We start from the raw sequence: 26,767 nt of genomic DNA on the forward strand, positions 1-26,767 counted from the left end.
TGGTGGTATACATGGTCAGTAAAACTGGACATGGCTTCTTACTGAGCCAGCATGGTGGTATACAAGGTCAGTAAACTGGACATGGCTTCTTACTGAGCCTCTATAGTGGTATACATAGTCAGTAAAACTGGACATGGCTTCTTACTGAGCCAGCATGGTGGTATACATGGTCAGTAAACTGGACATGGCTTCTTACTGAGCCTACACGGTGGTATACAAGGTCAGAAAACTGGACATGGCTTCTTACTGAGCCTCCATGGTGGTATACATGGTCAGTAAAACTGGACATGGCTTCTTACTGAGCCAGCATGGTGGTATACATGGTCAGTAAAACTGGACATGGCTTCTTACTGAGCCTCCATGGTGGTATACAAGGTCAGTAAACTAGACATGGCTTCTTACTGAGCCTCCATGGTGGTATACATGGTCAGTAAAACTGGACATGGCTTCTTACTGAGCCAGCATGGTGGTATACATGGTCAGTAAACTGGACATGGCTTCTTACTGAGCCTACACGGTGGTATACAAGGTCAGAAAACTGGACATGGCTTCTTACTGAGCCTCCATGGTGGTTAACATGGTCAGTAAAACTGGACATGGCTTCTTACTGAGCCAGCATGGTGGTATACATGGTCAGTAAAACTGGACATGGCTTCTTACTGAGCCTCCATGGTGGTATACAAGGTCAGTAAAACTGGACATGGCTTCTTACTGAGCCTCCATGGTAGTATACACAGTCAGTAAAACTTGACATGGCTTCTTACTGAGCCTCCATGGTGGTATACATGGTCAGTAAACTGGACATGGCTTCTTACTGAGCCTCCATGGTGGTATACACAGTCAGTAAAACTGGACATGGCTTCTTACTGAGCCTCCATGGTGGTAAACATGGTCAGTAAAACTGGACATGGCTTCTTACTGAGCCTACATGGTGGTATACACAGTCAGTCAAACTGGACATGGCTTCTTACTGAGCCTCCATGGTGGTAAACACGGTCAGTTAAACTGGACATGGCTTCTTACTGAGCCTCCATGGTGGTATACACGGTCAGTTAAACTGGACATGGCTTCTTACTGAGCCTCCATGGTTGTATACACGGTCAGTTAAACTGGACATGGCTTCTTACTGAGCCTCCATGGTGGTAAACAGGGTCAGTAAAATTGGACATGGCTTCTTACTGAGCCTCCATGGTGGTATACACAGTCAGTAAAACTGGACATGGCTTCTTACTGAGTCTCTATAGTGGTAAACACGGTCAGTAAACTGGACATCTTCTTACTGAACCTCTATAGTGGTAAACACGGTAGGTAAAACTGGACTTGGCTTCTTACTGAGCCTACATGGCGGATTACAAGGTCAGTAAAACTGGACATGGCTTCTTACTGAGCCTACATGGTGGTATACATGGTCAGTAAAACTGGACATGGTTTCTTACTGAGCCTCTGCAGTGGTATACATAGTCAGTAAAACTGGACATGGCTTCTTACTGAGCCTACATGGTGGTATTCATGGTAAGTAAACTGGACATGGCTTCTTACTGAGCCTCCATGGTGGTATACAAGGTCAGTAAACTGGACATGACTTCTTACTGAGCCAGCATGGTGGTATACATGGTCAGTTAAACTGAACATGGCTTCTTACTGAGCCAGCATGGTGGTATACATGGTCAGTTAAACTGGACATGGCTTCTTACTGAGCCTCCATGGTGGTATACATGGTCAGTAAAACTGGACATGGCTTCTTATTGAGCCAGCATGGTGGTATACATGGTCAGTAAAACTGGACATGGCTTCTTACTGAGCCTTCATGGTGGTATACATGGACAGTTAAACTGGACATGGCTTCTTACTGAGCCTCCATGGTGGTATACACAGTCAGTAAAACTGGACATGGCTTCTTACTGAGCCTCCATGGTGGTAAACATGGTCAGTAAAACTGGACATGGCTTCTTACTGAGCCTACACGGTGGTATACACGGTTAGTTAAACTGGACATGGCTTCTTACTGAGCCTCCATGGTGGTATTCACGGTCAGTTAAACTGGACATGGCTTCTTACTGAGCCAGCATGGTGGTATACATGGTTAGTTAAACTGGACATGGCTTCTTATTGAGCCTACATGGTTGTATACATGGTTAGTTAAACTGGACATGGCTTCTTACTTAGCCTTCATGGTGGTATACACGGTTAGTTAAACTGGACATGGCTTCTTACTGAGCCTCCATGGTGGTATACACGGTCAGTTAAACTGGACATGGCTTCTTACTGAGCCAGCATGGTGGTATACATGGTCAGTAAAACTGGACATGGCTTCTTACTGAGCCAGCATGGTGGTATACATGGTCAGTAAACTGGACATGGCTTCTTACTGAGCCAGCATGGTGGGATACAAGGTCAGTAAAACTGGACATAGCTTCTTACTGAGCCTCTATAGTGGTAAACACGGTCAGTAAAACTGGACATGGCTTCTTACTGAGCCTCCATGGTGGTATACACGGTCAGTTAAACTGGACATGGCTTCTTACTGAGCCTCCATGGTGGTATACAAGGTCAGTAAACTGGACATGGCTTCTTACTGAGCCTCCATGGTGGTATACACGGTCAGTTAAACTGGACATGGCTTCTTACTGAGCCAGCATGGTGGTATAAAAGGTCAGTAAAACTGGACATGGCTTCTTACTGAGCCAGCATGGTGGTATACACGGTCAGTAAAACTGGACATGGCTTCTTACTGAGCCAGCATGGTGGTATACACGGTCAGTAAAACTGGACATGGCTTCTTACTTAGCCTCCTCACTGGTGATGGGGACCATCAACTAAACTCATCACATGCCCAAGGAGTGGGCATTGAACCCTGGTTGCCAAGGTTACACCTGACAATATACTGTGAATCCAATCAGGATGGATGATATTTTATCATTAACACATTAATACACAACCAACATCAGTTTCACTTAAAATCTTGAAACACCAATATGTTTGAACATTTTACAATATTCAAATGTTAGCAGTATAACAAAGTTATAATTATTATAATACTTACAAATTATGCTAGAAAGCTCAATTTAAAACTTACCTCAGAAAACATGGTCCTTATGACATCTTCTGTGCAAGTGAAGGGGAGATTCTTGACAAAGAGCTTGTTCTTTTCCAGAGAGGTAGCGTACTGAAACAATGTGAACAAATGAAAATCATACCTCCAGCTTGGTTGAGTATACTGTTTTTGGATGAACAGAACTACCTTTATCAACTTATACAATTTACAAGTGTCATTCAGAACATATAAAGAGGCCTGTTTGAACAGTTTCTTTACTCCATAAATGTACCAGGACTTTGGGGAAACGTATCAGGTGTTACTTTTTTCTCATTATTCAATTATAAGCAATAATAATCTTGAATTGATATACTTTTAATATATCATCACCTTTCCTTTTCAGGAATTCTAAAATGAGCCTTTTACTATAAGATATGTACAAGAAATCTGATTTGGGTAACGATGCCAATATTCAATCAAGCAAAAAAACAACAACAACAATGCCATAACATTACTAGGTAGAGTAGACAAACCTTGAAATCAGCTTTCGTCTTCTGTCCCCCTCTGCTCTCATACTTGGACACGAACATGGGTCGTCCCTCCATGGGTGTTCTGTCGTAGGTGAGGGCATTAGACACAGCCAGCTCATCTGTGAACTGTACATACCCATAGCCCTTGGACTTGCCTTGAAAACTCTTGATCAGCCGGATATCTTCTATCTCTCCACACTGGACATGTAACACATAAGAAACCTTTCATTTATAAACAGTGTTTTACTGTTTCATCTCAGAAATAAATATTTTATTTTAGTGCTTCGAACATTCTAATTGTTTGCCAATAAGTCACATAACTCATCCTAATGAATACACACATCATCTTTATAAACATATTTAATAATAATATGATTATTATATCATTATATTTTTTCTTAACATGGATTCAGTTTTGCCTTTATGGTTGCTTTTGACTGGGCCAATTTCAAGGGGTCTGTTTTGCCTGTTTTCAAAACAAGAGATAGAACAGAATATTGTAATCTAGCTCTTAGAAAATATTGAAAACTGTTCAATTAAAACTTGGTTATGATGTCAAACTACATTTAAACACTGGACATTGCTCTTTAACACAATTGTTTTTTCAATGTGTCTTCAAATTGTATTATTCTGGTGTCAAAAATCACTTCTAGGAAAGATTGGATTATATGATAAACCAGTATACTTTTGAAAAATTAACTTTGAAGATGTTCTGTAAAAAAAAACTCACCTTCTTGAAGAAACTTTTGATTTGTTCTTCATCAATTTTATAGTTCAAATTGCTGACAAATACTGTGTTGTTTTCACTAGCTTTTGATGCAGGATCTACATCTGTAATGACAATCAATTACCAATGAAAACTTAAGGATATAGTTGATTCCTGTCTAACCTCATCTGAACATTGACTTCAAATTATCTAGCAATAAATGTACAGCACAATTGACAGGTCATTCTAACCATTGTGTACACTACCTGATTTTGCTTTCTTTTCTGGAGGTTCGACTTCCGATTGTCTATCAGCCTGGTAGCCAGGGGGTGGTGACGTCTGCTCCCGAGGTCTCTTGTACCCTGGGGGTGGGGCACTCTTCTTGAGGCCATCACCAAGGCCTTTCTGCTGGTCCTGTGAAGAATTTTCTGGAACACTGGTGTCCGTTTGACCTCTGAACCCTGCAGGTGGAGGCTGGCTGACCTTTGCTGAGACAGGAAGTGGGGCTTTGAACTCCTCTGTGATTGCTGCTTCATTCTGAGGGATAAGAATAACACTTAAAGCAAGAGAAGTGTTTGTCAGATACATAATGCCCCCTATTGCGCCGCTTTGAAATAAAATTTCAATATATCATTTGGCAGGTTTAGAAATTATCTCCCTTTTAAAGCTTATAACTTCCCTTGGATTGCATTTTATGAATTTTGAACTTGAAAGATGACCTTGACCTTTCACCACTTAAAATGTGCAGCTTCATGAAATACACATGCATGCCAAATGTAAAGTTGTTATCTTCAATATTGCAAAAGTTATGGCCGATGTTAAATTTTTCTGACGGACGCACAGACTGACAGACGGACTAATGGACAGTTCAACTGCTATATGCCACCCTACCGGGGGCATAATGAAAGGAAGAAAAACATCAGGCTTGAAAATAAAGGAAGTAAAGGTTGTTAATAAAGGTGGTAAAACAAAACCCTTGTGATGAAAGGAAGTAAAACATAACAAATGTTAATGAAGAAAGTCAAGCACTTGTAATTAAAAGAAGCATTGAATAACATTTGTACCAGTCATCAAAGATAGTGTTGCATAAAACTTGTATTTAAACTAATCTTTCTGAATGAAACTGTGAATACACACAAATTAACAGACATAAACTCACTCCTCATATGGCACTAATATGGTGACTGTGTATTTAAATCATGTTTGAACTGACCTTTCGTTTGTACGGCTTTATTTCTGTGTCTGGTTTGTTGTTTTCCTGCTTGTTGTTCCAGTCTTTCTTCTGTGTCTGCTGGTCTCTGGGTTTCTTCTGGTACCCAGTGTGTGCTCCCCTCCCAGACCTCTCCACATGCTTGTGCTTACCTTTTACACCTCCCTTACCTCCCTTTTTGTCCGCTTTGAGTTCATTTATTTCCCTCTCCTGTGAAATCAAACGTCAAAATTGAATGTCTCAAATAATGCAGCTTAAAGCCCGGAAATAATTAAAATAAAGAAAAAAAGAGCTGTCACCATAGGATGACTTATGCCCCCTATAAACGCTTGATAAAAGTTATGAGCTTTTTTTTAAACCTAAACGCAGATTTCGAAACCTAAACGCGGACCCTAAGTTCATGGTCAAGGTCACAGGGGTCAAAATTTGTGTGGTATAGAAAGGCCTTGTCCATATACACATGCATGTCAAATATGATATTGCTATCTGAAGGGACATAGAAGTTATGAACATTTTTCGAAACCTAAACGCAAAGTGTGACGGACAGACCGACAAACGGACAGTTCGATCACTAAAAATTAGTCAATAGACACATTTTTGGCAAGATGTTTGAATTTGTTTAGTTTTTATGCCCCCGAATGAGGGCATATCAATAAACAATCTCTAATAATGGATCATTCTGTCTGTGATTAAATCCCCTCGAAATGAGCATTCCACAAATTCCAGTCATTCCACAGATTTACATCAAAATTGGCTAAGTTGAATGGTTGAATCATAACATTCAAATTCCAAAATAAGAACACATAATAGCAAACACAGATCAAAGTGTGAACCCAGTCATTCATGTTGAACTATATCTAACATTTATTAAACCTACAAACAAAAGACATGATTTGTGTGTTCATAACATGAACAAGTTGAAAGCAATTAATAAAGCACGAAAAATTCCACATTCAATTATTGTTTAAAGATTAGCTAGTTTCGAAGATTTAATAAAAAAATAGTTGAGTGCCACCTTCTCTCTGCGTTCATTGATCCTCTCCATCTGTGCCTCACACTTGCTAACAGCCAATTCGTACTGCTCCAAGCTGCCTGCAAGTACATATGAACTAAGAACAAGGCAGAATCCAGATAATCAAAAGCTAGGATGAAAACATTTTTTTTTAATATTTATTGAAATCAATTTTTTTACAAGATAACAAATACCTTCAAGCCTTTCAAAGTTGATTAAGGCATCCACAACTGATTCAGGGAAGTCAGTGACAGAGTTGAGTGCCCTCTGCAGTACCTTACGACAGTGCTTGCTGTCCCCATACTGCCTGCAAACATAGTCACATAGCTACTGTAATCCTCACATAGTGCAGTACCTTACGACAGTGCTTGCTGTCCCCATACTGCCTGCAAACATAGTCACATAGCTACTGTAGTCCTCACATAGTGCAGTACCTTACGACAGTGCTTGCTGTCCCCATACTGCCTGCAAATAGTCACATAGCTACTGTAATCCTCACATAGATTGGTTATGTTGTTGGGAGAATCTTATTTCATTTTATATTATAAATACTTGTTAGGCTGTTAATGCTTGGTTTCACCATGTCTTAGAGGGTATGGTGCCCACTTAAAGACCATGAGGTCAAGGGTTTGGTCCCCACTGTGAGAGCGTTCTTTAGATCTCCCGTTTACTTGACAGCATTTCAATAAGCATTTGAATTTTTATTCAATTGAGCTTAAATAAATAAATAAAGCTTTTTTAACTAACAGAATCTAAGTCATATAATGGTAATTGGTCAAGCTGAGGTGAATAAAAAAATTAACAAGTACAGGTAGCACATACTCTTGACAGTATTGACAATATTTTTTTCACATGCTGAATATACAAGACTGTTAACATACCTTTCAAACCTGTAATTCTCCAACCATAGGGCAGCCTCATTGCCCCTCCCGGAGGACATGATTTCTCCCCACAGCTGCCGGGCTTTAACCACATTGTCACGGCCTGCCTAGACATGCACACAAAACAGCACATTCAGCCAATGAATATACTTCACTATCATAAAAGCTGAAATAACGCATGTTAACATTTAAGACATGATGTTTCTTTCTGCTGGTCAATGGTCATACCTCAATTATAGCCCAGGTCTGTCTCAGAATTCCATTTGGGTCCCCTTCCAAGCCAAAACCTGCAATACAAATTTTTTGGACATAAATAATTTAATACTTTTTTTAAGTTTTTCACTGTGTTTGCTTAAAAAAAACACATACAAACAACACTTTGCACATGTTTCAAAATCAGATAACCAAATATGGAATAGTAAAACGTCCCAAAGTCAATCTGGTGCAATGCTATAATGTCTCCAACAGAACATTTTTGTTAAACTAGTATATATTAATAACTGATTATTTTGGCTCAAACAATTCGGCCTCACCATTTAAAAAAAGGTTCCAAAATATGCTATCTTATTACATGATCTTGCTCTCTGGGTCATCCACTAGTTGGTTTGTTAATTATGTGACTGCCATGACAAGTGACTGGTGAAAACTGGTGAAAATGTTAAAGTACAGGCTCTGAACAGTTGTAACTGTTTGCTGTTATATTTTTATAATATTAAACTACATTTTTATATACTTTTTGGGTTTTTTAAATGTGCCAGTGTTAAAATAGTTAATGTTATCACTTGATAAATGACGTACCATCGAGTTGAACAATGGCCTTCTCAATGCTGACGCGGAACAAGTCTAGGCTTTCTTGATGTTCTGAATTTCACAAAACACTATTTGCTGTAAATATGATATTTGTGCTCATATTTCTTCTGAAATACTCTGAATCTATAAACAAATACATACCTGAGTGCCTGAAAACACAATTCCTAAACAAGGGCTATTTGTAAAACACACATGCCCCCCAAATGGGCTCTCAGTTGTAGTGGTAGCCATTGTGTAAATACGTAAGAAAGCATTTTACTGCTTCAGGTCACTGTGACCTTGACCTTTGACCTAGTGACCTGAAAATCAATAGGGGTCATCTGCCAGTCATCATTAATGTACCTATGAAGTTTCATGATCCTAGGCCCTAAGCATTCTTGAGTTATCATCTGGAAACCATTTTACTGTTTCGAGTCACTGTGACCTTGACCTTTGACCTTATGACCTGAAAATGAATAGGGGTCATCTGCCAGTCATGATCAATGTACCTATAAAGTTTCATGATCCTAGGCCTAAGTGTTCTTGAGTTATCATCCGGAAACCATTTGGTAGACGGACCGATGGACGGACCAACATGTGTTAAACAATATACCCCCTCTTCTTCGAAGGGGGGCATAATAAACATAACAGAAAAGTTACAAGCATGCTTAATACATGTGATTTTTTTTATACCCACCTGCTTAAAATACATGTATGTGCAAAGAAATCCCAAAGTGAAAAAGAACCTGATTTTCTATAATTTGATACTTCTGAATATGGATTTCTAATTGAACAAGTCGATGTACAGTACAATTGATTGTTGCAGAAAATTACCATTTTCGAAATTTGGTTTTAAATCATTCCATAAAACACTGCTGAAGAATTGCCATACCTTCATTCCACTTAATTTTTCTCCGCAGGTAATCAAGGAATGTTGTCCACAGGAGTAAATATTCTGAGCCCTGTGATATGCCAGACACTAAAGACGTCTCAAACACACCTGCAGACATGTCATGAAAACGTAACAAATAACTCATGAAGGTTTCAATTAACATTCTTATTTGATTCTAATTCACAAATTAAGTATATTTTATAATTTCAATATTATATAGTAGTATAAAAAGAACAAAAAGACTTAATATATTAAATATATACAAAAAAAACATTCAGTTGAGCCTTGCCATGGGAAATCCGAGCTAAATGCTGTGCCTAAAGTAAAGTGTTTTATCCTGCCTCTGTTGCAAACATTGACCAAATAAAGCAGGGTCGAATAAATTTTCCTATCTCCGGTCAACAGGAAGTAGTGTATACGCATGCTGTGATGATTAACATATTCTAATATTTGACCTTTGAAATTTATTGGGACGCATCATGCATGTTATTATTATATTAAAAATCATCCTTTTTTTTCTTCTTTAAAAGATATTACCAAACCAGCTTTTGATTTATCATTTTCATCTACTTGCTTACGCAATTTATGACGTTTCTACTCTAGTGTGACGTCATTTCTCAGACACAGAAAACTATTTAGTTTCTCAGAGTTTGGGTCAGAGTGGTAAGCATCCGATACAAACGCTATCAAAAAATAGTGTGGTTTAAAATACATTTCGACAAAGGGATGGAAGAACAGAAAATGGATGTGTACATCGTTGTAAATTTATTGTTATAAGCAATGGATTAAAGTTGTCATTAAAGTAAATAAAATTTAGTTTTTGTTTTGCTGCTGCATTTTGTTTTTTCATTTTTTACCAAGAAAAATATCACATTCTCGAATCGTTTTTAATTTCTTCTCATATTTTCAATAGGAAAGTATTAAAAGGAACAGTTTAAAGTGGAACTATGTTTTACTTGACACAATCGGTAGTTATTCGGTCGTCTGGAATGTTGTGTACATGTAGGAAGCTCGACGAGAATATTTATATTGTTATGTCAATTTATCATTTTTCTTTGATAATATGTGTCAACGGCATGAAACAGGATAAATAGAATACATGGTTGGTGCCGAGATGGAGAAAATTTATCCGGTTCGACCCGAAAAAGAAAAATAGGGCTCGCTAAAGCTCGCCCTATTTTCTTTTTCTGAGCCTCACTGGATAAATTTTCTCCTTCTCTGCACCAACCATGTATTCTCTATATTCCAGCTTAGCCTCTGCAGTAAGCACAGGCTAATCTGGGATGATGCATTAAGCACATGCTTTAAGCCTTGTTTTCCCAGAGCCAGACTTTAGTAATCCCTTATGACTATTATGCAATGTGCTCACTTTTGACCTCCTCATATGGCCTGTCAGTTCTCTCCAATGCAAGGAGGTAGTTTTGCCAGAGCTGGGCACACCATGGACAGTTCCTGACGGCCCGTTTGTACACAGACATACTCAGTGAGGAGTCACGCAGCTGGTGGTCCTGAAGAAATACGTGGTAATGTCAGATTGGACTCATAGCTTTCACACAGAATGATGGTGACCCCAGCCCATATTAACAAAGGTCCTTATGAAAATATTACGTAAGTTCAGATCAAATAGCCTATTTGAAATAACATGCTTTTTTGCTTAAAAACTTTTGCAATGTTATTTAATTTAGCAATAGTTACTTCATAAAAACATTTAAATGTAAAAAGATATCAGTACGAAAAAGCCATCAAATTCTATGAATTTGGGAAATCCCTTTAAGTTTTCCCTATGGAAGTTTGTGAAGACTGACCCATTTCACTTTGCATAAGCTTCTACCATGACCATAATATTATTATTTCTGAGACCAACGTTGCATTATTCAATAAGACATATAACTAGTTTTTATAAAAAATTTATAGGCAAATAAATATACAGGAAAAATCAATATTCTTAACAAGTATTTACACTCTGAAGGTGACAAATGCCACCAAAGATGTGTTTTGATTTTAAAACAATAAGAGTGCACTGACTGCAAACCTGTCAATAACACCTGAAAGGGGAGTTAGACAGTATAGATAGATTGATATATAGATTGATAGATAGATAGATAGATGGATAGATAAATAGATGAGAGATAGATAGATAGATAGATAGATAGATAGATAGATAGATAGATAGATAGATAGATAGATAGATAGATAGATAGATAGATAGATAGATAGATAGATAGATAGATAGATAGATAGATAGATAGATTGAGTGTATACTTGCCATAAAATACGCCTGTTAAAAGGGTTGGACAATTTTTTAAAGTTCCATGTGACAAGACTAAAACTTTTTGAGTTAGATAGCTTACAACATTTATGTGGCAAATTTTACATTACAACCAGATGTGCTTGAGGCAATGTGGCTGATTATTGTATTATGTGAAGATTTAATGCCCATAGACATCATGACCATGTTTGATGATGATACAAATGAATCTAGTTCAGTAAAAGGGAAGACAATCTTGATTTGGTCATTTTTTTAATAATTCAAGGGTCATTACTGTAAAGTGCTCCATGTGATCTGGCTTATTAAAAACTTGGCCAAGATTATACATGTATGGCCAGAAATATCTTTACCAAGTTTCATGCTGGTAAGGTTCCCTCAGTTGGATGTTGAGAGCAGACAGTTTTTAGGTACATAGCAGAAAATATTTATTCGACCAATTTAAATTAAATTAAAGGGTCATAATTAAGAAGTGCTGCAAATGAATTGGCTGGTTATCAAACTTCGCCAAATTATAATGACCAAAACATGATCACTAAGTTTCATGATGATCATATTTAAACGGTTCAAGATCGAGTATCTTCAAAACTTTTCCAGTTATACTCCCAACAATAAGCAGTAAAGATGTTCAATGCAATCACTATTTTGCCCCTGAACTCCCTTTAAAGCAAGCACAAGAAGCATAATTCTTGATTACTTTTGATTGACCCTCCATTTGATGACTCAATTCTTGAATACTCACACATTGGTCCTCCATAAACTGTGCCAATGGTTGAACAAAATGACACTTCAGCTGCAGGAGCAGAAGACGAACCTTATAGTAACATGCCTTGCTTGTAAAATGCCTTGCTTTATTTATGGCAATGAACCAATGCCTAACCGAACTCTCCAAAACAAGCCCCCTAATCAATGCTTTAATTTAAGCATTGCTCTGGGACAACTGTGCTTTAATACATATGCTAAAGTGTTGTGCCAGATTAGCCCACGCAGACTGCACAGGCTAATCTGGTTTGACACTTTACATGTTTTTCCCAGAGCATTTCTAATGTCTACACTATGCTTCACACACCAGATATTTGGTGTACTTGAGCCAGAGGAGGGTGTTGAGGCAGTTCTCTTGGAGGGCTCGCTCATAGAGACTCTGTATACGTGCCGGGTCCCCCTCCTGGGTCTCATTCTGTATGTACTCCTCATACTCTGCCAATCTCGGGGGTTCTGCAGCTGCCTGCAACATGGCCCCCTCAATGTCAGTCACCACAGCGTAAACATATTACACACTGGCATGCAGCTTTGAGAGCATTTTATAACCGGTACATTCTCCTATGAAGTAGAGTCTATATTTGGTAAAGTTCACAGTTTTCTACAGACTACAACAAAAAGAGAAAATAACATCCCATTATTTACAAAACTATTTGTTGGTACATTTAACAAATATTTAATTGTTTTTTAAATTCAGACAAAAAAGATTTTTTTCATTTATATGCACCTTAATTGATCCATTCTTGTAAAACCATTTTATTCGTACATGTCAATTCCAAATATCGGTAAATAATTTTTTTTAAAGATAAACAACATAAAACAGAAAATTCAATCTTTTTTGAAGCTACCGACTTACAAAACTTCAATAAAACTTGCAATATCTCTATCCAAACTCAAGTCCTTGAGTGGAAACTGTTTTTCCTTTTTATAACATAGACATGACACAACTTAGTAATTCAATGTATCCCAAGCTAGGCCTACATGCAATGTTGATATATGCAAAATCTTATCAAGATTGGTAAATGATCCAAACTAAAGTTATTGACTGAAAACCAGTGATTCATGCTACCCATGCACTAATCTCATAAAATATGTTAATTAAAAAATCCTATAATGTTTGAAATAGTCTATATTACTGTGAAACCATTATTATTCGTCCGACATTAATTTTCGCCTTTTTCGTCCTTCGACCGATGGACGAATTCAAGATCCTAACGAACAATCATGTTCCATATTTGAAACAAATAATACTAAATTACCGTAGGCATAAGGTGTTTAAATCCAGCGTAATCCACGCATATACACCGGGCTCGAAATAAACACTAGCACACTCGCAAAATGCGAGAAAAAAAATTGCAAGGTAAGTTATAAGCCACTTGTATTTTTGCAAATAAAGAAATAGTGAAAAAAACGAGTTATATTGCTTAATGCGTTCGACGGCGTGAACGCTAAACCATAGGTCAATTTTTTGAACGTCCGAATACCCATATGCGGAAGCGCGCACCTTGTTTGTTGACTGGTATACTTATAATACAGTCTGTCAGATACACAGATGGTATTGTTTCAAAGAACATGAAACAGTCGACTATTCACACTCAAGTTAAATCCGGTTTTGACACAAAGGGGTGTTCATTATACAGTGTACTGACAACTGTCATTTCCTGTAACACGCGAATGCAATAAGGCTGTATCGAATGCGTCGACTTCCTTTAGGTATAATAGTGTTGATTAGCGCTAATTGTTAACAACTTTATTACCCATTGTGTGTATTCTGTTTTTCAGGGGTGTTGCAGATTATACAGCTTACACGCGGCCAATCCGGATTAAAGACAATACTATTAAACGCAATTAAAATATGACGATGTGTGATCAACACCTGACTGAAATATATTCTGCGCTTTGTTACAAATTAATAAAGAACATTTTGGCAATTGGCTTCGTTGTTTAAAACACTCGTTAACGATTATTCAGTCCCACTTATCCGCGAATCATAACAAAGAACGTGTCAATGACATTAAATAATAAGGGACAGTTACTATCACCTAAAATAACAGACATGTTAATTGGCATATGCCAAACAAGGCCCACCTCCTGCAAGTGACTACCAAGTGTCACCTCTCTTTCCCCAGCACGATTTTTTGGCAACCGCGTATTACATGTATTACAAACAAATCGGACGTTGTTTTTTTTAAACCAGAAATGGACGAATTTAAGAGCGGACGAAATAGTCATTTTTATGAAAAGGGCGAAATTTTGTGCCGACGAAAATAAATGGTTTCACAGTAATCACTGGAAGCAGAATTGCTACCACTGTGCCACCCAGACTGAAGTAGCTTTAAGTGAAACATATTAAACACAATATTAGAACTCAACATATTTCCCAAATAATAACATAAAGCTTTACTAATGCTTTACTATTTTAAAGATTTGGAACAATAATTGCCCATTAATGAACTAATATGTTAAACATTTTATTCATCAGTAGTGTCATTTTGCTAGTTTAAACACAATGAATACATCATTTTTTTAATATATGATACGGTAATTATTATGAACATCGTCATTTTACCAAACTGCAAACAAGTCCCTTTGTAAACGTGTTGCTCTCGATACAAGTAATGTAAACACTATTTGGTAAATGATCAGAAAATGAAGACTGCTTTAATTGTATGCAGGACACTGTACACCCCTATACAATAACAAGACTGCTTTAATTGTATGCAGGACACTGTACACCCCTATACAATAACAAGACTGCTTTAATTGTATGCAGAACACTGTACACCCCTATACAATAACAAGACTGCTTTAATTGTATGCAGGACACTGTACACCCCTATACAATAACAAGACTGCTTCAATTGTATGCAGGACACTGTACACCCCTATACAATAACTAGACTGCTTTAATTGTATGCAGGACACTGTACACCCCTATACAATAACAAGACTGCTTTTATTGTATGCAGGACAGTGGACACTGTACACCCCTATACAATAACAAGACTGCTTTAATTGACATGACGCCTTATCAGTGATCGCTCCGCCCACTTAATCACGTGGCTCAGCGGGAAGAAAACCTAGACAAGCTAACACCAAAATGGCTTCTTTGCCTATAGACTGCATATAGATTTACGTGATATTCCAGATGATTTTATGGACTTGTTGAACACCATATTTTACTTGTAAAGGGGTTGATGCCATTTAGTTATTCTGCAAATGCAAAAAATATACGATTAAAGAGAACATCAGCTATTTATAACGGGTAAATTGGTACATTAAACACGCTCTCAAACGCTTGCGCGCTAACCGAAATCGAAGCCGTTATTACGTGTAATGGTGGTATTTGCATTAATTAACACTTCACCGGTATTTACCTGTGTTATTAACAAAATTATTACCGAAACATTCCCCCCTACCCGTGTATTTGACACGAAATAGCGTTTTAAAACTGAGAATTCGGTGAAATTTTACGCGCTTTCTGACGCCGGGTGGGTACCTCAATCCCACATGTTATTGCGTATAAAAATGATATTAATCATATTAAACATTGCTTATGGGACATTTCTCAATCACTATAATTTAAAGCGCAAAAACAACACAGTAAGTTTGGACATTGTCTGATATAAAATTAGCGTTGTACGAAATGGAATACGGTCAGGCTATTATAAATTAATAAGGCTACCAATATCAGACGCTCGCGCATGTACCGACTTCCCCGAAGTTACCGCATTTATTGGTTAACTAATATCAGTAATAATAACTCTTTTACAATAGCATTTATCGATACGTCTTTATTAAAATAATAACAAAATGGTTTTCACTTGTTTCTGACACAAACAGAAACGCGATTTTTAACGGGGATTTCGTAAAGTTACACGAATTAGGTACCAAAATTCTCAATTATTTTACATGCACACGTGACATAATACATACTTAATAATGCTTAGTTATTGCTTATATGACATTTCAAGTTTGTAAAATAAATTAATGTTCTATAAAGGGGATCTCGGTAATTCTTGAAGCTTCCACTCGCTCTTGTCAAGACCGCATTGCCGCGTTGGAAATGGTTTAAAATTCATCTAACTTATCTTTCTGGATACCAAATGTCAGAGTTGCATTAACCCTTTTTACACAGTTTTTGCGATATTTCATTTCCGTTTTTAATCCAAACAAAATAAACGAAACTCGTTTAAAAAATGAGATCTAGGCATTCGAGCTCCTAGTGTGGATTAAAAGCGTTTATTGGTGACACCACATGAGTGCAAATGTGTAGATACCATTAATAAGATAATATATCACATGTCACCTTCAAATAACATGTATGATGTCAATTAAGTGCATTACTATCAGAGTAATAAAACACAGCATGAATTAGGCTTCATGCTGGGTTTTATTTCTCTTTAAGTAATGCAGATGAACCTCGCTTCTGACCTAGTAACTGATAAAACTATTTTTTAAAAAGTGAAATATTATGTGATAATCAGATCGATAACATAAACAATTTAAATCTGCTAGTATAACCGATAAAAATATATTCAAATTGTCTTTGACAGTGTTGACGTTCAGTTGTTCGTGGTGACGACCGCATGTATTCATACATCTCTTACACTTCTCAAGATCTCTTTTCGGCTTTGGAAACGATATAAATTAAATGTCACCAACTAATCTTTCAAGATATCGATTGTCCGAGTTACCTAATCCCCATTGACACCGTTTAACTATTTTTAATCGTTTTTTAAAGAGGAAAACAAAAGAAACTCGTTGGAATAAAAGTGAACCTAAACATGTAGCTTGTCTAGAAAATGGCGGACAGGTCGTTGCTAACGAGTGCGCCAGATTAATCGATCGCTGATTGGTGGATCAATTCTAGTGGGCGGAGCGATCATAGATAAGGCGTCATGTCAATTGTATGCAGGACACTGTACACCCCTATACAATAACAAAACCATCATACAAGTTTTGCTTCATACGGTCTGATCTTCTCCAGTTTCACAAGCGCCTTGTTGTAGGCCAGTTTCACGTTCTTGTCTGGTTCCTCCTGCAACCAGTCTGTGTACTCCTGTAACGTCTCCTCTAGTCCTGCAGACAACAAAGAGGCTGGTAACTTAAGCCATGTTCTGGGGAAACTGGGCTAAATGCATATGAGTGGACACAGGCTAATCAAGGACGACACTTTCCGCCTAAGCTGGATTTTTGTTTAAAAGCTTAATTTAAATGAAAAATAGCAAAAGCGTGTGAACAGCACAGGCTAATCGGGGACGAAACTTTACGCACATTCATTTAGCCCAATTTTCCCAGAACACGCTTCATAAATCCGCAATCTCATTGACGGGCAATCAGCAATCATTTGCAGCAATGAAGCGCAATACATTTGCAATCAATTTTATTGTAGGGGTGATAAATCCTATGCACATTTTGTTTGGCATTGATTAGATATAAATAAGATTATTTTGTTTGATGATGATATTTACTTTATTCTAAGAATTAAAAAATAGACAATAATCAGTGAGCTAAACCTGTATTCTTGTCTGACTGTGTCAGACGCACATCTCTTAAGAGTGTACACAAAATTCCATAACAAAATGTGTTTGTTTTTACTTAAGGCAATATGTCAGTTTTACTAGTATAGACCAGAATTTACATCTTTAACATAATGATAAACAAGAGATGTGTTTGTCAGAAACACAATGCCCCCTATTGCACCGCTTTGAAGCCATATATTTGTCCTTTGACCTTGAAGGATGACCTTGACCTTTCACCACTCAAAATGTGCAGCTCCATGAGATACACCTGCATGCCAAATATCAAGTTGCTATCTTCAATATTGCAAAAGTTATCGCAAAACCAAGGTTAAAATTTTGGGACAGAATGACAGAGTGACAGAATGATAGACAGACAGGCCAAAAACAATATACACCCGATCATTCAATGTGGGGGCATAAAAAAAAAACCTACCTTGTAAAGGTACAGATAGTTGTCGTCTAAAGAGTGCCTCCACACGATCATGTTGCGCAGTGAACTTGTCTTCCTGCTCCTTTGTAGGAACGCTGCCAGGGGCAGGCTGATCAGAACCAAATATACATCAACAATCAAACCATTACAAAAAATTCCTAATAAATTAAACCATGAAAAAATACACATCGTTAATAAAATCATTACAAAATTTGACGATGAGTTTGTTAAATAAATATATTGAGCCAAATATTTGTTCAACTTGCAATAAAGCTGAAAGGTCTAATCAGTTACTATAAGTGATTCATCCAAACATGGACAGATAAACTGTTTGATACATGTGTACTTAAATTCTAAAGTTCAGCATAAACTCATTCACATACAATATAACTAATACTTAAGAAATATATATATATTATTTTTAATTTATGTTTATAATATTTTACCATAAGTCCAGCCAATATTGCATTTTCAAATTCCCTGTATGCTTCCCAGAGGTTACCTCCCTTGGTGACATGGAGACCACAGGCTGTGAGGGCGCGGTCAAACGTTTCCCGAATAGCAGTCATGCCATTGGGTTGGCCCATTTTACCAATACTGAACTGAACATACTCCAGCCATATTGGCACAGCTAAACACAATTTAAAAACAACGCACAGGTGAATAAATAATTACTGGAAGTTGAAGAAAACAACATGTTTACCGCTAAATAAATATTCAAGCAAAACTGCCTAAGTTTATTAAATGCTTGATGCAAAACTGTTAACAAATAAATTTTTATAAGTTGTATCACATCATTTTGAATGAGGTGCAAATAGAGTAGATAACACTTAAAATTTGAAGCTTATTGACCAATTGAACACCAAAAAACATACACAGGTAGTCAAGAACAGCTTTCTCAAACAGTTCAGTCACTTCTTCTCGGCTTTTATCGTCGCTAACAAGACCAACTTCATCTTGTAACCATGGTAGCCATAGATCTAGAACACACAAGTTAAAATATTTAGTGCAAAAGAACTCAGCTGAAGAAATATGTTAATATCTAAAATATTAAATTTTTATGCTTATACAGTTTAAACAAGAAACCGTCGGAGACCGGAGATGCTCCCCAAAGTGTTTTTTTGTCACAATATGTACTATATATTCAGATAAAAGGAAACATCTTGAGGGGCATAACTTGGGACAAAATAATACGATGGATGGTTTAGCAACTTAAAAATTTCTAAGGGCCATAACTCTCTAAATAAATCATCTAACCAGAACCCACAAATAACATGCGCATCTCCTCAAGGTAGCTAAGCTTCCCATAAAGCTTCATTGAATTCCAGTCAGTAATTGGGGAGAAATAGCCCGAACAAGAATTGCACTTTATGTACAGTTTATAGAAAATTTCAAAGGGCCATAACTCTGTGAAAAATCATCCAACCATAACCGGCTGATAATATGCACATCTCCTGTTGGTAGTGAAGCTTCCCATAAAGTTTCATTGAATTCCCATAATAAGTTGCTGAGAAATAGCTCGGACAAGAATTGCACTATATGTAAATGGAAATTTTCAAAGGGCCATAACTCTGTGAAAAATCATCTGACAAGAACCGGCTGATAATGTGCACATCTCCTCTTGGTAGTGTAGCTTCCCATAAAGTTTCATTGAATTCCAGTCATTAGTTGCTGAGAAATAGCCCGGACAAGAATTGCACTTTATGTTCAATTAATGGAAAATTTCAAAGGACCATAACTCTGTGAAAAATCATCCAACCAGAACCGGCTGATAATATGCACATCTTCTCTTGGTAGTGAAGCTTTCCATAAAGTTTAATTGAATTCCGGTCATTAATTGCTGAGAAATAGCCCGGACAAAAATTGTGCACGGAAGGACGGACACACGCACGGACAGACAAAGCGGCGACTTTTTGCTCCCCCCAAAAATTTAGGGGGAGCATAATAACTAAGCAGGAACACTGTGTATTGTACATATCGATACATAAACATGACACTGTGTTTTAACTAAGATTTAGAAGCAAGGCAAAGCACTGGGTATTGTGCATCAATATATTTCTAATATTATAATATTAACCATGCAAAGATAAACAAGAGCACCGCCTTGCGGGTGCAGACCGCTCATCTAATTTCTTTTTAAAGGTGAAGGGACTCTCATTTTCAATCACAAAGGAGGGAGGGGTGGAGTGAAGAGGGGTGCATTGTGTGGGGGTGTGGACATTTATTACATTATGTTCCAAAAATGCAAAAAAAAGGGCAAAAAAATCGGGGGGTGGGGGGGGGTGGGTGGTGGGGGGTAGGGGGGGGGATTCTTGGGTGCAATGGTTGGAGGGTATTTCAAACATAAAATAATAAAAATAAATATTTGTGTTTTTTAACCGTTTCAAAAAAAAAAATTGGGGGGGGGGGGTGAGGTGCGGGGTATAGTGTGAGGGTGTGGTGGTAATTTGTGAGATGATCTTAAAAAAAAAAATAAACAAAAATAAACAAAAATAAAAAAAATTTAGGGGGGGGGGGGGGGTAGTTCAGGTGGGGGGTGGATTCTTGGGTGCGATGGTTGGACGGTATTTCAAACATAAAATAATCAAAATAAATAGTTTTGTTTTTTAACCGTTTAAAAAAAAAATAATTGGGGGAGGGGGTGGGGGGGGGGGTATAGTGTGAGAGTGTGGTGGTCATTTGTGAGATGATCTTAAAAAAAAAAAAAAAAAAAAATATATATATAGGGGGGGGGATTCGGGGGGAGGGGGAAGGGGGGGGGGCACGGGCGAATGGTTTGGGTGGAGTCTATTGTGGTTTGTCAGGTAAGAGTAGTTTTGTCAAAGTATCAATCAAATCTAATCATAAATAAAGAAGTTATGGCAATTTTAGCAAAATTTAATAATTTGACCTTGAAAGTCAAGGTCATTCAAAGGTCAAGGTAAAATTCAACTTGCCAGGTATAGTTACCTCATGATAGCATGAAAGTATTTGAAGTTTGAAAGCAATAGCCTTGATACTTAAGAAGTAAAGTGGATCGAAACACAAAATTTAACCATATATTCAAAGTTACTAAGTCAAAAAAAGGGCCATAATTCCGTAAAAATGACATCCAGAGTTATGCAACTTGTCCTTTTACTGTACCCTTATGACAGTTTGCGAGTGTTCCAAGTATGAAAGCAATATCTATGATACTTTAGGGGTAAAGTGGACCAAAACACAAAACTTAACCAAACTTTCAATTTTCTAAGTATAAAGGGCCCATAATTCCGTCCAAATGCCAGTCAGAGTTACATAACTTTGCCTGCACAGTCCCCTTACGATAGTTAACAAGTGTTGCAAGTATGAAAGCAATAGCTTTGATACTGTAGGAATAAAGTGGACCTAAACACAAAACATAACCAAATTTTCAATTTTCTAAGTATAAAAAGGGCACATAATTCTGTCAAAATGCCAGTCAGAGTTACATTACTTTGCCTGCACAGTCCCCTTATGATAGTTAGTAAGTGTTTCAAGTATGAAAGCAATAGCTTTGATACTTAAGGAATAAAATGGACCTAAACACAAAACTTAACCAAAATTTTCAATTTTCTAAGTATAAAAAGGGCACATAATTCTGTCAAAATGCACGCCAGAGTTATCTTACTTTGCCTGCCCAGTCCCCTCATGATAGTAAGTAAGTGTACCAAGTTTGAATGCAATAGCATTGATACTTTCTGAAAAAAGTGGACCTAAACGCAAAACTTAACCAAAATTTTCAATTTTTTAAGTATAAAAAGGGCACATTATTTAGTCAAAATGCACGCCAGAGTTATCTAACTTTGCCTGCCCAGTCCCCTCATGATAGTAAGTAAGTGTACCAAGTTTGAATGCAATAGCATTGATACTTTCTGAGAAAAGTGGACCTAAACGCAAAACTTAACCGGACGCCGACGCCAAGGTATGACAATAGCTCATAATTTTTTTTCAAAAAATAGATGAGCTAAAAATAATACATCACATTTATACAAATTAAAAGGTCTTAATTAAAAGTCACATTTTAAACAAAGATTTATAACCTTCTGAAAGTGGAAACAAGGAGCACATGCCCTGTCTTGCTTTCCTTAGCACTTCAAGATCGCCAAGCTCCCTTGCACATTTAATGCATTCCACATGACTATCATAATGGTACGGATTTTCAAGCAACTGAAAAGGGAGAAATGTTACACATCAGTTGTTGTTTTTCCTTCTTGGTGACCTGCCGAAAAAACGGCCCTTTCCCCTCGGTTTTATTTCCCCTCAGCAGCTGAATTTTCCCCTAGATTTCATTTCCACCATCCCCCATTGCATAATTAAAGTATCTGTAGCATTGAATTAGTTTTAAAAACAGTAAAATATGTTAAATTGATTATTTAAGACTTTCCTTATTTTCCCTAAAATCCGGCGAGTTTAAAAACATATTTACAACTTCCTAGTAATCAACAGTCATACTAAATACCACTAAGTACCGCTAAGTACCACTAAGGTCCTCAAAGAACCACTAAGGACCTACTAAGGACCACTAAGAAGACATTTATGTAATTTGTTGTGATAAGGGGGTAATTAGGATATATATTTGTGCTTCTCTTGGCCAGTAAATTCAAATATTGATAATTGAAAAATAAAATTAGTTGGGAAAAAAAAATGTTTTATTCTGAAAAACTGATCTGTTATTAAGTCTAAAATGTTTGTATTTCCTATTGTATAATTGAAATGTGATACTTAGATGAAAAGGGAGAATGACCTTCATTTTCAAACTATCAAAAAAAAAATTATAAAAATCCTTCTTAAACAATGTTTAGCCAATGCCCTTAATTTTCAAACTGTGAAAAAATCTAACATTTTCCTTCTTTAATCATGTTTACAAAAAATTAACTGGCGGTTTCATCAAAGGATGTTTATTTGTGGTATAAATAAAGTAATTAGGTAAGCATGTAATTATACAATTATCACGGTCATTTTCAAATAACAAGAGGGCCAAGATGGCCCTAGTTTTCTCACCTGAGAGGAGTCGGTTCATTCAATGTTAACCTAATGCCAAACTTGACCTAGATATTGACCAGACAAACATCCTGGTCAAGTTTCATCATTATTGAACCAAAACTCTGGCGTATGGAGTGTTTTTGTTTTTGTAAGATTTAAAATGGTGACTTATATTTTGAGTTGACCCCCCTTACCAAACATCAAACTTTGCTTACAAAAATAAATATTATGACCAAGATTAATAAAATCTGAAACAAAATTGTGACCTCTAGAGTGTTTACAAGGATTTTGTATAATATAATAAAAATTAGGACAATCTAAGGGCAATAATTATGGCATTAATTATGTGATTTTGCTCATCATCAAACTTGACTGAGATCTTTCAGCAACTTTGATAAAGAATGCTTGAGAAATGTGAATGCTAGAGTGTTTACAAACCAAATGTGGACGGACGGACTGTGGACAAAGACCAATCCTAAAACCTCACCTGAGCAATCAGGTGAGCTAAAAAGTGTGTTTCACCGATCTGAGCCATTTTCCAACTTGTCCAAGAAATCAATAAAACCAATGTATTGACTAAGTTTCACGATGATTAGGAAAAATATGTGACTTCTATAGGTTTCTCTCTAAATAGTCACATAAGGAAAACTGCCCCCCCCCCCCATGGCAGCCATGTTTTTTGACCGATCGGGACCATTTGCAAACTCATCCGAGATATATATATAAAACCAATCTTTTCACCAAGTTTCATGATGATTAGGCAAAAAATGTGACTTCTAGAGTGTTCACAAGCTTTTTTTACAATATAAATATAAGAAAACTGCCCCCCCCCCCGGCAGCCATGTTATTTAACTGACCGGAACCATTTTCGAACTCAACTCTTGTATCAAGGAAACAAATTGGGCCAAAAATGTGACTTCTTGAGTGTTCACATGTTTTCACTATATACATATAGAGAAAAATGCCCCGCCCACTGGCGGCCATGTTTTTTTACCGATCTGGACCATTTTCGAACTCGTCCAAGATATCAATAAAACCACTGTTTTGACCAACTTTCATGATGATTGGGCAAAAATAGTGACTTCTAGCGTGTTTACAAGGTTTCTCTATAGCTAAATAAGGAAAACTGCCCCGCCCACAGGCGGCCATGTTTTTCAACAAACCGGAACCACTTTTGAACTCAACCAACATATCATTAAGACAAACATTTTGACAAAGTTACATGGAGATTGGGCATTAAATGTGTCTTCTACAGTGTTTACAAGGTGTTTCTTTTTTTGACCTAGTGACCTAGTTTTTGACCCAGCATGACCCAGTTTCTAACTCGGTCATAATATCATTGGGACAAATCTTCTGACCAAGTTTCATGAAGATCGGACAATAAATGCCGCCTCAAGAGTGTTTACGAACAAATGTGGACGGACGACGGACAAAGACCGGTCACAAAAGCTCACCTGAGCAATCAGGTGAGCTAAAAATTCAAAGGGAGGATAAAGAGAAGGTTTTCACGGTTTATTGAGTAATTAAGGTAAGTGTTGTTGCTCAATTGTTAAACTGTGTATAGATGCTTGTAATTTTTTTATTGTATCATCTTTATGAATACAAATCTGTTGAAATAAAAATTTACATTTCATTTGGTAAATCAGAATATACAATTGAAGATATTAAAGGTACAATGTGCTTTCACTGTTAAATAAAAACAAGCATATTCGTTGAATTGATATCCTCCGCCATTATATTTCTGGACACAAAAGTATTGTGGACGGATGGACAAGGCCAACGTGCATCATCCTTCTATCCATATATATATTCATACCAAGTTTCAATGAAATCTGTCAAAGCACTTCCAAGATATGGTTCCGGACACACAAAAAAAGCATTTTTTCAAAGGGCCATAACTCCATTATTATCAGATGGTGTACAATGCCATTTGAAGTGCATCATCCTCTTATCCATATATATACTCATTCCAAGTTTCAATGAAATCCGCCAAAGCACTTCCAAGATATGGCTCCGGACACAAAAGTGCCGGATGGACAGAAAGACGGACGGACAACACCAAAACAATATCCCTCCGCCTATGGCGGGGGATAATAAACACTGAGCTGTGTAAAGGGGCCGTCCAACGTTTTTGTAAATTGACAAAATGAAAAAAAGTTGTTTCAGATTAGCAAATTTTCATTTTAGTTATGATACTTTTGAGGAAATAGTAATACTGACCATTTACCATGCTCTTAAATATCTATTATATGCATCTTTTTATGATTTGAAAACATGAAAATTATAAAGTGTCGTGCGACGCAAAACGATTGAATAATTTGGAAAGTTCTGTTGTTGTTGTTTTGATTTGGGATACTACGAGGATTGCTTCAGGGATCATATTTTGTTCGGTTTTGTCGGTCCTAGACCGATTGGGGTCATGAAAGACCGATTGAAAATCCCAAACAGTCGGTCCGATTCTGTCTGCTATTAAAATTCCCATGTAATGAAATCGATTACACAGTGTACATGCTTACACACCCTAAGGACATTCTTATCTCGATTAGGTGTGATAAACCATTCGCTGCAGTCTCTAAACCGATCAGGACCGGTTTATTGCACGTCAGACCAAGAATAAAAAACTTGTGAACAGCGGATTTAAGACGCATCCAAAAAGACGCGTCTGAATGCACGCGCTGTAACTAAACAAAACATGCCGATACATTTTCCACCAGCGTAATAATCCGGTAATATAATTATGAATGAAAGTCGCGGATCTGATCGACAGAACCGACGAAAGTTATTTTTATGGGCGGAACTTCACATAAAATAGTACACAAGAAAAAAAAATACATTGAACAAATCTTTAGTAAAACCGTGTTAGAATCAAAATAATTCGTGTACTTTATACTTTGTTGTTGAATAACTCACGACCGGAAAATGAGATGCGTGGTTTCAAATGCTTCGCTCTCGTGATTAAATCCCTACGCATCTAAACTATCAACCGTGGGTTATTTGACAACACATTATTTCTTAATTATTTGGTTTGTTGTTGTCAGTAGCCAACCTTAACACAGACATTTGTTTGTAAGCTATAATCGAGTCGACAACAATTTAAAACATCGGTATAGACTTACACAGATTAATAATATTGACAACGATGAAAAAAGTCTGATAAAACATCACACGAAACAACAATGAAATACAAAATGATAAAACCAGTTGAGAAAACTCGTTCCGTTTAAAAAAAAATGCCTAAGGGAATTTTACTTGTACATGTATTATACCACCTTCATGAATGGCAAAATCAATGGTATATATTTTAACGTAATTTGTCATGACATCGGATATACATTTTCGGATACGTTTCCCATTTATATCCGGACCGATTGACGTTGCGGGAAAATATGATCCCTGGATTGCTTATATAGGTAAAAAATACATCCGCTCTAAGCACGAGTGTGGATGGTCGAGTGGTCTAGGTGGGAGACTTTTTACTCCAGGGGTCAGTGGCTCGAGCCCTGTTGAGAGTTACTTTTTTTTCCTTTTTTAAAATTGTATTCTTTTATTTTACTGAAGATTTTTGTTCAAATGTTTAAATTTATCAATATAAAGCATTTAAGGACAAGCTTCAATACATGCCATAATCTGTTGGAGGGCCCCTTTAAATCGGCATTTAGGAACATTTTTAGTAGAAAATTTACTTGCCCCTACTTGATGAAAAATGCTTTATTGAACAAAAGTGCTACGTGTCATTTTTAACGGAATAGATAT

At 36.9% G+C, this 26,767-nt stretch overlaps 1 protein-coding gene across 1 annotated transcript in view; it reads right to left on the reverse strand.

The window, feature by feature from the left end:
• The window catches only part of LOC127865171 (squamous cell carcinoma antigen recognized by T-cells 3-like), a 45,087-nt gene that overhangs the window by 9,031 nt on the left and 9,289 nt on the right, over positions 1-26,767 (reverse strand). Inside the window, exons 2-19 of the mRNA XM_052405120.1 lie at positions 22,072-22,198; positions 18,910-19,014; positions 18,481-18,665; positions 18,038-18,143; positions 17,037-17,161; positions 12,390-12,545; positions 10,424-10,562; positions 9,055-9,162; positions 8,172-8,234; positions 7,602-7,660; positions 7,374-7,480; positions 6,687-6,799; positions 6,496-6,572; positions 5,484-5,690; positions 4,537-4,807; positions 4,295-4,395; positions 3,568-3,762; positions 3,077-3,166 (exon numbers count right to left, since the gene is read on the reverse strand). Coding sequence (XP_052261080.1) covers positions 3,077-3,166; positions 3,568-3,762; positions 4,295-4,395; positions 4,537-4,807; positions 5,484-5,690; positions 6,496-6,572; positions 6,687-6,799; positions 7,374-7,480; positions 7,602-7,660; positions 8,172-8,234; positions 9,055-9,162; positions 10,424-10,562; positions 12,390-12,545; positions 17,037-17,161; positions 18,038-18,143; positions 18,481-18,665; positions 18,910-19,014; positions 22,072-22,198 — 2,334 coding nt within the window. The remainder of the gene's footprint in view (positions 1-3,076; positions 3,167-3,567; positions 3,763-4,294; positions 4,396-4,536; positions 4,808-5,483; positions 5,691-6,495; positions 6,573-6,686; positions 6,800-7,373; positions 7,481-7,601; positions 7,661-8,171; positions 8,235-9,054; positions 9,163-10,423; positions 10,563-12,389; positions 12,546-17,036; positions 17,162-18,037; positions 18,144-18,480; positions 18,666-18,909; positions 19,015-22,071; positions 22,199-26,767) is intronic.

Source organism: Dreissena polymorpha, chromosome 1, assembly GCF_020536995.1.
Source record: "Dreissena polymorpha isolate Duluth1 chromosome 1, UMN_Dpol_1.0, whole genome shotgun sequence".
NCBI classification, from domain to species: domain Eukaryota; kingdom Metazoa; phylum Mollusca; class Bivalvia; order Myida; family Dreissenidae; genus Dreissena; species Dreissena polymorpha.